Source organism: Pteropus medius, unplaced genomic scaffold, assembly GCF_902729225.1.
Source record: "Pteropus medius unplaced genomic scaffold, Ma_sr-lr_union100, whole genome shotgun sequence".
NCBI lineage: Eukaryota > Metazoa > Chordata > Mammalia > Chiroptera > Pteropodidae > Pteropus > Pteropus medius.
This window is the reverse complement of record NW_024340695.1, coordinates 4458991-4473644: the sequence shown is the minus strand read 5'-3', so window position 1 is coordinate 4473644 and position 14654 is coordinate 4458991. Positions and strand designations below refer to the sequence as shown.

The following is a 14654-nucleotide window of genomic DNA, read 5'->3' as shown; positions in this document are numbered from 1 at the left end:
AGGGCTTATCTGCAATACATCTGTTATCTAGACAGAACAAGCAAAGGGGATACATCTGTTATCTAGACGGAACAAACAAAGGGGAGGGCGAGTCTTCAGTTGATTTCGAGATTACTCTGCCCTTCGACCTATGCAGCAAGCATGTCTATAGAATCAGAACAAAAAGCTAATTACAAGGTTAGCCATTTGAGTGGAAAATTCCTCCTCAGAACCAGGGACTGGTACTCCTATGAGAATATAATGCCTGATGATCTGAGGTAGAGCTGAAGTGGTGATGCTAGTCCACTGCTCACCTCCTGCTGTGTGGCCCAGTAACAGGCCACGAACCAGTACCAATCCACAGCCCATGGGTTGCGGACACCTGTTCTTAAGCTTTTCCCTAGCAATGCTCCTCCATACCTTTTCACCAGCTGCACACAGACTCAGGGATTCAGCTATACTGCCCCCTGCTCCAGATGTCCACCCAGCCTAGCCCCTCTTGAGGTTGCAGATGGGCCCAGGCTATCCACTGTCCACGAGAACCACCTGTGAAACAAAACCACACTGATGCCCAGCCTACCCCAGAGACATGGTCATCCCAAAAAACTCTGACGTGCAGCCAAGATCTGACCCTTGGGCTGGGCGATAGCCACCACAGAGCCAGGTCCTTGCAACACCACCCTGCCTCTTCCTTATCTCCCAGATTCCCCAGAAGATTCCACAGTCACAGCACAGGTCCTGGCTCAGCTGTATGTGGGCTATGACACTGGGCAAGTCATTTCTCCACCACCCTCTGCTCCTATTTGTAAACCAGGCCACATCTCCTTGCATCAGTAAAAGGTCAGAGTATGTGAAAACACTTTCAAAACCATCGACCACTCTGTAAGTGTGTGTTGATAAAAAAAAATCTCAAAATGGGACCGCTGTCCTATAAAAGTCAATAACTGAATCCTGATACAGTTTTTATAATATATGATAAAAAAGCACACAGTGAATGAACCACTTGATTTAATTCTAAAAACATGTTAGTAACTCACATTAAAGCAAATCCATTCTGTTTACAACAAAAGCATATCACATTTTTAAACCTAATAAGACTATATATGTATCTCACCATAGCAAATTATCAAATAAAACACCCTTCTGTGCCCCTTCCCTAAGGTAGGCATTATCCCATTTTACAATAATGACACTGAGGCTGGCAAGACAGAACCAGTAGCTAAAACAATGCCCTGGACAGCTCATCCACTGCTCTACCCATCGAACCCTGAGGCCTGCTGAAAGTGCATGGTGCCTCCTAAGTCCTAGATAGTACTGTACTTAGAAAGGATTTTTAAAGAGAAAATGGCTTTACTCAACTTATCTTCCCAATAGCAGATGTTATGCTTCCCTCTAAATGCAAAGTCACACCCAGGTGAGGGCTGTCCCACAGGGGCCTGCACAACCGCAGGGTCACATCATACTTCCAAGAATGAGTTCAGGTGGGATGGCCTGTGTCCATGGTACCTTCTGGACCAGGTGTGGTATCCAGTGTAGCAACTCCTGGTCCAACTGTGATCAGAGCTGTGATCGGGGCCACTAAACAGACTGAAGGTTGAGTCTGCAGAGAAAGGGGGCCCTGAAAGAGCCCACATATAGGTGCCCATCATGCTCGTGCACTTCGCTGATGTAGGTGGCCACCTGCCCATCGGGATTGTGCAGGCTTCTCCAGAAGGCTCCACTGTCGCTGAGTTTTAGGACGAGTCTATAACGTGGCACAAACTTCATTACCATCTCCAGACTAAACAGCTGGAAGGGAAGCACAGTAAGAGGAGAGTTTACCTTCTAAGAGAAGGATGTAATTAGATCTGATCTGTTAAAAACAAGACAACAGGCACACAGTAAAGTCACCGATGATAACCCATGTCACCAAACCAAGATTTAACTCAGTTATACTTTGGACTCTCCCAGAAATGGAATATTAACCAGTTAATCAGGAATCACCTTATCAGTTAGGCTATCTGCCTGCCAGAACATCGCTGTCCCTTAAAGGAAAGTGACCTTACAATAACCAACCTGTTTTTTACCTAGTATGACCTCCTTGTTCCCATTCCCTTCTGCCTACAAAAGTCTTTCATTTTTGTACAGCTCCTTGGAGCTCCTTTCTACCTGTAAGACTACATTATATCCAGTTCATGAATCAATGGGAAAAAAAGCCAATAAGCTCTTTAAAATTTACTCAGTTGAATTTTATTTTTTAACAGACTTCGAAGTCCCTCACCATTTAGTAAGGGCCCAGCTCCTCCAGTGACAGGAAGGCCACATAGGACAGAACCAGGTTAAACCAGCTCCACTCCCAGAATCAGGCATGTCTCACAGCAGGTCACCCCCACCCCACACCCTGTGTAGTCAGGCCAAAGAGCTCCCTGCCTCTTGCATGCAAAGACGCAAGGCTAACCCAGAACAAGGACAGCAGCTGTCCAACAGCCCTCATGTGATGTCCATCAGACCCGCAACGTAGGCACACCTCTGGATGACCCGGCTCAACATAAAGAAGCAGAAATCACATCTGAGGAAGATACGACATGAAGCCAAGGCCTAGCGTGACATTAACCCCAGAATGCGGGGATAAAACTAGCACAGACCAACCAGAATAAATCCCAAACCCTCTGATTAGATTTAAAATATTTCAAATGTGCGAGATCTGAGAGAGGTTCATGTTAAAATAAAAAAAAAAAAACCTAGGTATGTTAAAAGAACATGTCTTTGCCCTAAGAGACATGACAATGGCTCTCGGTTCTCCTTGCACCCAGCATAGAAATCAAACATGCCCATGCTGAACAGGCACCCTCTAGGAGCCTAGCCCCTAGTTCAGCTGGACCAAGAGACACAAACGGCTACTGAAGGATTTTAAGGAGTAAAAAACCCAAACAGATGGTGAGACATGTAATTTCTGGCACAGCAAAAGGACACCTGGTAGGAAATGATGACAAAGGATACCACTACATGAGACCAACGAATGAAAATTAATAGGCAGATTTCTACCTTTTAAAATAAGGGGAAATAGCCAATTACAAATGTCCAACAAATAATGTCTCCTAGTCACTGAAAATGTTCAAACTGACATACAAGTTGACTGTGTTTTAGAAGGTTCTATAGAGATTGATCAAAGTTGCATTATAACTCAAAATATTCCATAAGGCTTCTCACAACCCATGAAATGCCATCTCCCTGCAGCCACAGGATCTTCCCCTCTCTGTTCTTTCCATCTTATCACTAAGAGATCTCATCCCCTCTTATTAGTTTAACTAGCCACTTTCCCAGAAAGCTCTCAAATCTCCACCTCTATTTCTCATGCCCAGTGCTAAATTCCTCACTGCCCAAGACCTACCTCTACCTAGACTTTCTAACAGATCTTCAAACTCAACAGACTCCCCAGCTCAGGAGAAAGGGCCCCTGACACCAGCTGCTGACACCAGGAACTCGGCCCTCACACTTAATCCCTCCAACAACATGAGCAGGGTACCATGGGGTCTTGTCATCTGCTCCACATGTACTGCCCCCACCCTGGGCTCTGCCCACCACCTCTCCTGGCCACCTCCACACAGGCTCCCCAAGCCAGTGGAGCCCTGCTACAGGCTGTTCTCCACACAGTAGCTGCAGTTATCTTTTTAAAACATTCTTTGTAGTACATTACTCCCCTCCCGAACGATTCGGTCAAGCAGCAGCTTGTAGGGCTGAGCAGGGTACGTCTGTGCAGAGGGTGAGGGAACTACAGCGGCCCAGACCAGAGAGTCAGTCTGAGCAGGGTGAGGGGGAGCCCACGCTGGGAGAAGGGAAAAGGCAGTGGCACGAAGGATGGCATCAGAGTTCAAGCAGGCTGAGACAGTGTCCCCGCAGTGGGGTAGCCTGGCACAGGCTGTCAGAGCCCAGACAAAATGAGAAGGGTTTTTACCTGGGAGACAGCTTGTGTAAGTATCAGAACACTTGATGGGAAAGGCTGGCCCCTGCCCATGGCCAGGAGGAGAGAGAAGGCCCAGAGTGGGTGCTAGAGCCCTAGCAGGGGCCATGTGATAAGGGACAGTGACTACAGATTGGTGACCTTTGGAGAAACTGATCAAATAGATATGAAGAATAATGAGATTCAGGTTTTTTGATATTAAAGAAGGGAAGTACAAATACAGAAAGGAAGAAAACTAGAATAAATCCTGTGGTATTGAACTGGAAGTAGAGATAGGAGCATTACTTATGCTCCTATGTAAATATAAATGTAAATTTATATTTACATAGGAGCATAAGTAAATAAATATATGATATTTATTTTCAATGTAAATAAATATATGATAAATAAATATAGGTATAAACATGTGTGTACATTGTATACATGTATGCATATATGACTACAATCCCCACTCCGTCCACTGAGAGGACCTGGTTTGAGCAATGACACCCCAAAGCAATGTGCACACTTAGCACCACATCTCCTCTGAAGGAACCAGGGCTCCTTGGGGAAGTGGTTGCTTCCAGAGCTGAGGTGGGGATAGTACAAGATAAGCCTGAACATGTGGCATCAGGAAGTGAGGAACCACTCCAAGATTGATAGGGACATGTCCAAAGGTCAAGGAGCCACACTGAAGGGGCTCCCACTGGCCACAGTTGGACAATTTGAGCATTAAAATAAACAATAATAGCAATGAATTATATAACCCATTGAATAAAATAGGCAATCATGAGACCATATTGATATTTACTTAGTTATAAAGTACCTCGCACAAAATATTCACAATTACAAATGGAAAGAGTGACTTCACAGTAGAGAAGCCTGACATTCACCACTGAATCTGGTGATGAATACCTGCTGCCAGCATGGTACAAGGTGACATCACACCCCTCCTGACAGGACATACTGAGAACCCAACTTCACTTCTGTGGTCTCCCTGCCAGAGATGATAACCTGAATCTACCCATCAGAAACACCTGACAACCCAAATAGAGAGGCATCTTGCAACGTGACTAATCTGTAATCCTCCAACAGGTCAAGATTGAGTTGTTCCTGACTGAAGGTGAATAGAGATGTGCTAACTAGGACCGCACCTGATCCTAGGCTGAATCTTCTGTTATAAAGGACATCACTGGGGCGACTGGCACAATCTGAATGGGGTGTATGGGTTGGACAGTCACACTTATCCATGTGAATTTCCTGTCTGGACAAGTGGTCGTGAGGGAGAATATCCTTGTTGTAGGAAACACACTAAAGTATTTGAGGATGATGGGGCATCAGGACAGCAATTTACTTGCAGATAGCTTGGGGGGAAAATTTCTTTCTATCCTTCTTACCACTTTTCTAAGTCTGATATTGTCTCAAAACTAAAAAGAAAAGAATCCTCAATGACCTCAATCACATTTTGAATAAAATCTAATCTACAAGACTTGTGGTCCTCACCCACTTCTCCCACCTGCTCTCTGTCTGCCATATCCCAGGTCACACACAGATGCTGAGCTCTCTCCTGCCCCAGGGATGCCTTCCATGTTCCCCATCACTGGGAACACATCCCGCCACTCCAGCTCTGTCTCACACTTAGTCTCAGCTCTCTAACCACTTATTCATTCAACAGTAACTTTCACTGTGTGCCAGACACTATTCTCCATACTAAGGATGAAGGAGTAAACTAAGCAGAAAAAAAATACCTGCTCTGATGTAGCACACATTTTATCGGGGGAGACAGACAAACACCTGCTACCAACAGATCATATCCTTACTGTAGAAAAACCAACAGGTACAGAAACTGAACATTAACCACACTTGGCTAAGGCATTATGTGTATATTCTCATTAAATTTTTCAGCACCTAATGAAATGCTATTATTCTTCCCACCTGACAGATGGAAAAATGAGGCAGAGAGACCAGGTCATCTGCGCAGGGTCTCACGGTTGGTCTGGCCGTCTTCAAAACCCTTCTCCTTGCCTGCCCTATCATTCTTCCTCCTTCTAAGGTTCCAGTGGAAATAGATGTTGGCTCAGGAGCCAAGAAGATAAAGAGGAGAACTGTGTTATTTCTGAACAGATGGGGGTTTTCCACAGTGACCTACTGAATTCAGAACAACACAGAGGCCATGGGCCAGCCTGACTATGCATGCAGCCCCTCACCAGGGCCCAGACACAGGGCCTGGCACTGTATAGACTCAGTAACTGCAGCCTGGTAACTGCTAGGACTTTAAGTTACAAATACTTCAATATCTATTCAAATATTCACTATCAACTTCAAGTATCTATTCAGCCTATAAAATGGAGTTTTTTTGAAAATAAGATTTCTATATGACAGAAGCGACAGTATCAGCAAGTTACTCATCCCAGTGTAAAACATGCTGAGTTACATTCAGGGCTTTTCATGGAAGTCACTGGGAAAAGGGTAGGATGATGAACATTTAAAGGTTGTATTGAAGGGTCTGTGGCTGGTCACTGGTGCAGGTAAATGATTCTTTTATTTAATGGAAAAGAATTTAGTGTATAAAGATGTCAAAGATGGATGACTGATGGGAAGTTCTGAGAAGGCTGAAAGGAGCAGAGTGGGATGGGGACCCAAGGTAAAGGGGTTTATCTGTGTGTGGCCACAGCAAGACGCACCTGATAACCATTTGAGGAAAAGCAGTGTCATCTCCTGGCAGAGAGGGGAGGGACAGATCATAGGGTATGGAGGAGAAGGGAGAAAGTCTGAAAAAGCCATCAAAGTCTGAAAGAATGAGGTTGACAGGCAGAGTAGAAGCCCTGAAAGGTCAGAATGGTGAGGGCAATGATAAAAACACACAGACCAGGAAACCAGAAGAAAAAACTCAAAGGGTCTCAATATTTAAGTTTACACGTTAGGCTGAAGAATAAAAGCTGTTTTAAAGAAGTCACTAAAAGTATTAAATATTATAAGCAGAACTAGAATTTTTAGAGCTAAAAAAGGTCAAAAGGGATAATTAGATCCATCTTCATTTTGGTTTCTGGAATGACAGTTTTCAGTTACCTTAAAAATCGTTCTTTTAATACAAGGTCTCTCGAATAAGAAATCCAACATTGAAAACCCAGGGCTGGAGCGAATAACTGCCATGCTGACCCAGTACCCCCCAGAGCTGCTGGGCCAGATGCTGTCTGGGAATCCAGGCAAGTTCTCCACAAACAGGTCAGCCCCTTCCTTCATCAGGCCAGACCCGTAGAATCTGAAAAATTCACCAAAGTAGGCATGAGCAGCAGTCCCCCAATTTAAGAAAAAATTTTAGTTAAGCACGAAATTGGTCTTGGTTCTATTAAGTTTATGGAAACAACTGTAAACATGTCTATCATGAACACGGCACAGCTCCTGAAAGAGGCACCCAGGGGTCCTAGGCCCCGCTAGACGCAGTTTTGGGGAGGAGAAGGAGCAAGCCAAGACCCACTGGTAGGAAAAGGGACCTGGGATGCACAGTCAGCATTAAATTAAGACTCTCCCAGACTGCAACACTCAAGTAGGCTGAAAAATGAGAGAATGAAAACGCATCTTTGAGTATGACTTTTACCGTTGTTACACAAAGGAGAAGGTGCCCTGCCACATCTCAGATTCTGTCAATAGACATCTCCATACCCATTCTGGGAATAAAGAGCACTAGAGAAAATTGACAGCTCAGCAGATGCCACATACACCTTGTTATCCTTGCCATGGTCATCTCTGCCACCAGGATGAAGTCCTCTCCAGGAGAAAGCTGTGCTCCTTTGGGAATCACAACTGGTCCAGTAAAACCTTCACTTCCTCGGCCTCACTATCATACTCTAGCAGGCTGTGGGTGCCAACAGCAAAGGATCACGCAAGGAGGGTCCACGGCCCCCACGCTGGGTTGGAATCTTGCTCCCCCTCTGGGCCGGGGCCTATGGAGGGAGACTCAGCCTCTCACTGGAGTGACAGGCCCCTGGTGGTCCTCTGCTCAGATCTTGTTCCAGGCTGGCCCCTGGGCACCCTTCCCCATCAATGGCAGCCCTAGGCATCCTTTTACAGACAACCCCCACTTAGCTCTCTCATTGACCCGGGAGCCACCATGGCTCCAGCCTCACAGGAGTCCCCCTTTAGAGAGACAGTCTGAAACCCAGGCCTGCCTGAAGGTCTCTCCCAGACTGCCTAGGCCACATCCTCACATGAACCGGCCTATTTTTATTTCATTTCATCAAAGGGTAAGTAAGATCATCTTGCTCTGTTTTGTTGCGTCTATCACCTGTTTCCAAAGAAACCATTAATATTTCTGAAATGCTGAAATATTATACTCAGAAACATTCTAACAATTCCTAGAAGTAATCAGCTCTGCTGAAGCTACCCTGCCTGAGTGATGATCTCACTGAGCACAAGATCTGAAATACATACTCAACCGCCCACCATCCGTTCCCTCCATAACCAGAAGCAGATCATCTCATCTTTGCCATTTACTGCTAGAATCCGTAAAATAAATCTTCCTTCCAACCCGAGTTATTGTAAGATCATTCACAAAGGACATTTTCCTCCCCTCAATGAGTGTGTCAGAGGACAGCAACAGTTTCACTTCACCTGAAGTAGCAAAGAAGAAAAGGAAGGATAGGAAGAAGGAAGGGAGGAAAGAAGGGTAAGAGTTTTGCTTTCATTCTAAGAACCTGTATCTCAATAATTTCAAAATATTAATTAGCCTGATTTTAAAAAGAAAAACTAAAATGAGCTTCTCCATTCATATGTCAGATTTATTCCTTCTTATAGTAAAATACAGTGTTTTCCTTTCTTTCACCTTTTAGCTGATGAATTTTTTTAAACCAATTTTTTTAATGAATTTTTGCTTTCATTAAAGCAAAATCCTTCCTCTAAGGATGAAGAATTTTCTTTTATGGAGACCAATGACTTAAAAATCTATCAAGAGTCTTAGTAAAAGGCAATCTTCTGTTTTGAGAGAAATATAACATGTTATACTCATCTGCTTTTAAATAAAGAAAGAAGAGTAGTAGTAAGTTTTTTAAATAGTAGAATGAACATTTATTGTTAAGCTCTTTCCATGTATAATATCATTTAAATCCTCACAATCCCACAAAGCAGGCAATTACATTATCTCTATTTCATGGATGAGGAAAGTGTGCACAGAAAGGCTGGGTAACTTGCATCATCACACAGCCAGCCAATGATACAGATAGGCTATCCAGGCAGTCAGTCTTTGGTGCTTAAGCCCAGGGCCCCATGCACCAACCATGATAATAAACTCTTCCATAGCATGACCCTCTCCTGCTGAAGCACATACAGCAAATGTTATACCACTGGTCAAGGTGACATCATGACCAGTCGGAAGAGAAGAATAGGAGGAAGAGATGGAGAAAGATGAAAAAGAAAAAAAAGAGACAAAGGGAAAGGAAAAAAGAGAAGACTGAGAGGTAGAAAACATGACGTAAAAAGACAATGAAAAATAAAGATGGAAGAAGGAGGTATACGTCCTCAAAATAAGTCCTCTTGAGACCTGTGGCTAAAGCACAAATGCCAGAGAAAATTAAAGTAGTGACCAAGTGCAGTCATGAGTAGGGATTTATATGGTACTTATACTAGCTGATATACGTAGGCAATGCTTTCAGTACTATTCTATAAGAAAATATTAGTTCAATACAAATTCTATTAAATCTATTTATGTATTGAACAAATTCTATTAAATCTACTTATGTACATATTATTTAAAGGGACATTTTCCTTTTAAATCATCACAGAAGGACAAGGTCGGGCCTGGTTAGTACTTAGATGGAGACCACCTAGGAAGACCAGGTGCTGTAGGCATAAAAAATAAAAAATAAGGATTGTAAGCTGACAAGGTCCTTGCAATCTGTGAGGTCAATCAAGGGTTGCCTTGCCTAAAAAAAAAATAAAAAATAAAATAACAAAAATAAATAAATAAAATAAAATAAATCATCACAGAAGGAAACAAGATATTGTCACATACGTCCAGGGATTTACTTCGAATAGTCCCTTGTATGTGTCAGCTACATAAAGGGTCCCATTGGGCACTGCCCGGATGCCCATGGGTCTCCCACATGGCTCATTGCCTCCGGTTTCTAGGGAAAGAAACAGACAGGAATTGGTGGCTGGTGCAAGATTCTGCCTGTGCGCCCCTATCAGTGTTTAAGCACCTCATTCCTCTCTTCTTAAATATGCATAGTACTACAGAGAATAAAAAAGACCATGGCATTGGAGGCAGACCTCGCCACCCAGTATTCTGTGGTAATGCATATTCACTGCAGGGTGCACGCTGTGGAGGTCTTTATTGCAGGGTGCCTGCTGTGCGGTGCTTACTGCAGGGTGCTCACTCCAGATGTGACTACCATGGGATGCTTACTCCAGGGTGCTTACTGCAGGGTGCCCACTGTGGGGTGCTTACTCTAGGATACTCACTGTAGGAATCCTTACTGCAGGGAGATTACTGTAGGGGCACCCACTGTGGGGTGCTTATTACAGGGGTGCGTACTGTAGGGTGCTTAGTGTGGAGTACCTGCTGTGGGATGCTTACTGCAGAGTGTTCACTGCAGAAGTGCTTACGGCAGGAGTGCCTGCTGCAGTATGCTTACTATAGGGCACTTACAACCAAATATGGAGTGGAAAAAGGCAGGTTAAAGAACCAAATGCATAGCATTATTCCATTACATATAATAGTATGTATGAGCATCCATGAACAGAAAGATATCTGAAAACTTATTCATTAAAATGCTAATCTGAGAAGACTGGAGTGATTTTTTTCTTCTTTGTACCTTTGTGTTGTTTGCATTTCACAATGAAAATGTATCATTTTTATAAAAACATTCTAGCTATTAAAATATGATAACTAATAAAAAGTCTGGACTACCAGTGTTTCAACAGTGAGATTCTTCCACTCCAGTTTTCTAAAATTAGAGTGACTTCAGGATATTTTCACTTTGATTAACAATACTAAAATTTCTGAGAAGCTAATGGAGGAAACACATTTAAGCATCCAAGTAATGACAAAGCCAACTGCTTTGCTATAGCAACACTCAAACGCCACCTATTAATCTTCTCCAAGTTACCTCAGAAGTGAACAAGGGCCTTTGCAGAATGGCAATTGGTGGGGCCCGAGAAGTAATCAGCAGGTGCCGTGGCCACTGCCTAGCTGGGAAATTGCGATGCAAGGTGAAAACCAGGCATCGTGAGGTCCAGGGACCAGCAACAAATGAAGAGCATGTGGTAACAACTAAGTCAAGCTCTCTGCCAGGTGGTCAGGGCTCTTTTTCTCCAAGGGTGAACCTAATTTACACAAGGCCATTTGGCTCCTTTCTGAATGAATGGAAGAGATGTATGTCGGGGGGACTGTTGCTGACTTACTGCACGGGCCTGACCCCAACCAATCGCATGATGGTCTGCCTCTATTTCACCATTTTCAGATTTTATGACCTGGCCATCTGCTGTACCAGTAAACATCACATCTGTTTAAAAAAAAAAAAAAAAAAAAAGAAAAAGAAATAAGCATGTTAGGCTGGGTTAGCCTAAGAACTGTGTTTATACCACCTTCTTCTACAACAGAGGTGGCTTGTTGGTGTTTTCCATCTCCAGAGAGAAAATGGCAGTTCTGAAGATGAAGAAGTGATGCTGAGAACAAAAAGTCATTGAAATGTGTAGCGATAAAACCATGGGGGCCTAGGGCATCAGCATGTGGCCTTGAACCTGACACCAGAACAAGAGTGGAGCAGACACTAGTCAGTGACAAAACCATTAGGATTTTCTACTCTCTGAAGAGCATAAGCTTTTGGGCTGGCACTCGGGGGCATGTGTTCACATCTGCCTCACAGACTGATCACATGAGGCTGATCATATCCAACTAAAAGAACTGCTAGGAGGTCCCTCGGGATAAAATTAAAGCATGTTAAGTGCTCACTTCAACAGCACATATACTAAAATTGGAAAAATACAGAGATTAACATGGCCACTATACAAGGATGACATGCAAATTCATAAAGCATTACATATTTTTAAAATGTATGTTACAGGCTCTATCTAGGGCAACCACAAAAAATGCTTTTAAAAAAGTGTAACTGATATGCTAAGGAGAGAAAATGGAATTGTATAAAACTACAAAAGGCAGAAAGAAAATGGAAGACAAAATTAAGAACAAAATACAAGGGCAATGAATAGAAAACAGTAATAAATATAGTAGATATTAATCCAAATGTATCAATTATTACCTTAAACATCAATGGTCTCAATACACCAATTAAAAGACAGAGACTTTTAAAAGTCAGAGCAGATCAAAAGAAAAAAAAGAAGACCCGATTATATGTTGTCTACAGGAAACTCACTTTAAATATAAAGACACATAAATTAAATATAAAGGAACAGGGAAAGATATATCATGTTAACACTAAACAAAAGAAAGCTAGAAAAGCTATATTAATTTCAGACAGGGCTAACTTCAGAGCCAGGAAAGTTATCAAGGATAAAAAAGGACATAACATAATGATACAGGGTCAGTTCTCCAAGAAGACATTCTTACTTCGTATAGGCCTAATAACGAATAGTCAAAATACAAGAGGTAAAACTGACAGGACCACGAGGAGAAACAGATAAATCTGCTATTAGTGTTGGAGACTTCAGAACCCCTCCATCAGAAATGGACAGGTCCTACTGACAGAAAATCCATAATGACATAGTTGAACTTAACAGCACCATGGATCAACTGGATATAATTGACATCTATCAATTATATCATCCAAACACACTAGAATATATACATTCTTCTCAAGCTTACATGGAACATTCACCAAGATAGAACATCTTCTGGGCAATAAAACACACTTTAACAAATTTAAAAGAATAGAAATTATATAATGTCTGCTCTCAGACCACAATGGAATATAAATAAACTAAGAATCAACAAGAGAAAGACAGCTAGAAAAATCCCAAAATACTTAGAGATTAAATAACACACATTTCTAAATAACACAAGGGTCAAAGAAGAAATCTCAAAAAAAACTTAAAAAATATTTTGAACTAGAAGGAGTCGCGGCTGCCCGAGCTGCACACAACAACACGCTTCTTCCTGCTGCCCCACACCAGCTAGGCCCGCTCACCTGCTGTCAAAAATGGTGAAAAAAAATCACTTACTATGATGTTTTGGGGGTCAAACCCAATGCCGCCCAGGAAGAACTGAAAAAGGCTTACAAGAAACTAGACTTGAATTATCACCCTAATAAGAATACAAATGAAGCAAGGAAATTTAAACAGATCTCTCAAGTTTATGAAGTGTTCTCTGATGCAAAGAAAAGGGAATTATATGACAAAGGAGAACAGTCATAAAGAAGGTGGAGCAGATGGCGGTTTTGGCTCCCACATGGACACCTTTGATATGTTTTTTGGAGGAGGAGGAGGAAGAATGCAGAGAAAGGAGAGGTAAATATGTTGTGCATCAGCTTTCAGTAATCTTAGAAAAATTATATAATGGTGCAACAAGAAAACTAGCTCTACAAAAATTTGTGACAAATGTAAAGGCCAAGGTGGTAAGAAAGGAGCAGTACAATGCTGTCCTAATTGTCAAGGTACTGGGATGCAAATCAGAATTCATCAGATAGGACCCAGAATGGTTCAGCAAATTCAGTCTATGTGCATGGAGTGCCGGTGCCATAAGAAACAGATCAGACCTAAAGACAGATGTAAAAACTACAATGGAAAGAAGATAGTTTGAGATAAGAAGATTCTAGAAGTTCATATGGACAAAGGCATGAAAGATGGCCAGAAGATAACATTCCATGGTGAAAGAGACCAAGAACCAGGACTTGAGCGCAGAGATATTACCATAGTTTTAGATCAGAAAGACCATGCTGTTTTTACTTGACAAGAAGATCTTTTCATGTGTATGGACACAGAGCTGGCTGAAGCATTGTGTGGCCTCCAAAAGTCAATATCTACTCTTGACAACCAAACCATAGTCATCACCTCTCATCCAGGTCAGATTGTCAAGCATGTAGATATCAAGTGTATGCTAAATGAAGGCATGCCATTTATTATAGAGCAAATGAAAAGGGTTGCCTAATCATCAAATTTAAGGCAAACTTTCCTAAGAATGACTTTCTTTCTCCTGCTAAACTCTCTTTGCTTGAAAACCTCCTACCTGAAAGGAAGGAAGTAGAAGAGACTGATGAAATGGATCAGGTAGAACTGATGAATTTTGATCTAAGTCAAGAAAGACAGCACCATTACAATGGAGAAGCACATGAGTATGACGAACATCATGCTAGGGGTGGTGTTCAGGGTCAGACTTCTTAATGGAGCCAGTGAATGACACTCACTTTTGGCATTTTATATGCAGTAGTGAATGAGCAAAAGACTATAACCATAATATGTTCACTACCTGCTATTGTTTTTTGTTTTAATATTTATAGTAGTGTTTTAAAAGTGAAATGAAGAATAAACTCAAATATAAAAGCTCAAAAAGAAACATTTTAAACTAAATAAAAATTAAAAAAAAAACAACTTATCAAAATTTGTAGGATGTAGCAAAAGCAGTGCTTTGAGAAAAATTTTCAGCATCAAATGCATATATTAGAACCAACCATCTAAGCTATCAAGAAACTAGAAAAAGTGAAAATTAAATCCAAGGTTTGCAGAAGAAAGAAACAATAAAAATTAGAACATATATCAGTGAAATTGAAAATAGGAAATCAATAAAGATAATCAACAAAACTAAAAG

General features: G+C 42.0%; 1 protein-coding gene, 1 non-coding gene and 1 pseudogene across 2 annotated transcripts in view; 2 read left to right on the top strand and 1 right to left on the bottom strand.

The window, feature by feature from the left end:
• Positions 1-969: 969 nt before the first annotated feature.
• The window catches only part of APMAP (adipocyte plasma membrane associated protein), a 33085-nt gene continuing 19400 nt past the window's right edge, over positions 970-14654 (bottom strand). Inside the window, 8 exon segments of the mRNA XM_039864720.1 lie at positions 970-1767; positions 6968-7160; positions 7621-7690; positions 7693-7754; positions 8335-8509; positions 9889-10017; positions 11297-11333; positions 11336-11397. Coding sequence (XP_039720654.1) covers positions 1558-1767; positions 6968-7160; positions 7621-7690; positions 7693-7754; positions 8335-8509; positions 9889-10017; positions 11297-11333; positions 11336-11397 — 938 coding nt within the window. The 3' untranslated portion in view covers positions 970-1557.
• LOC120603936 (U6 spliceosomal RNA) lies at positions 11839-11942 on the top strand. Its single transcript, XR_005653235.1, has one exon. It is a non-coding gene; the product is annotated as a U6 spliceosomal RNA (small nuclear RNA).
• LOC120603869 (dnaJ homolog subfamily A member 1-like) lies at positions 13338-14230 on the top strand (annotated as a pseudogene).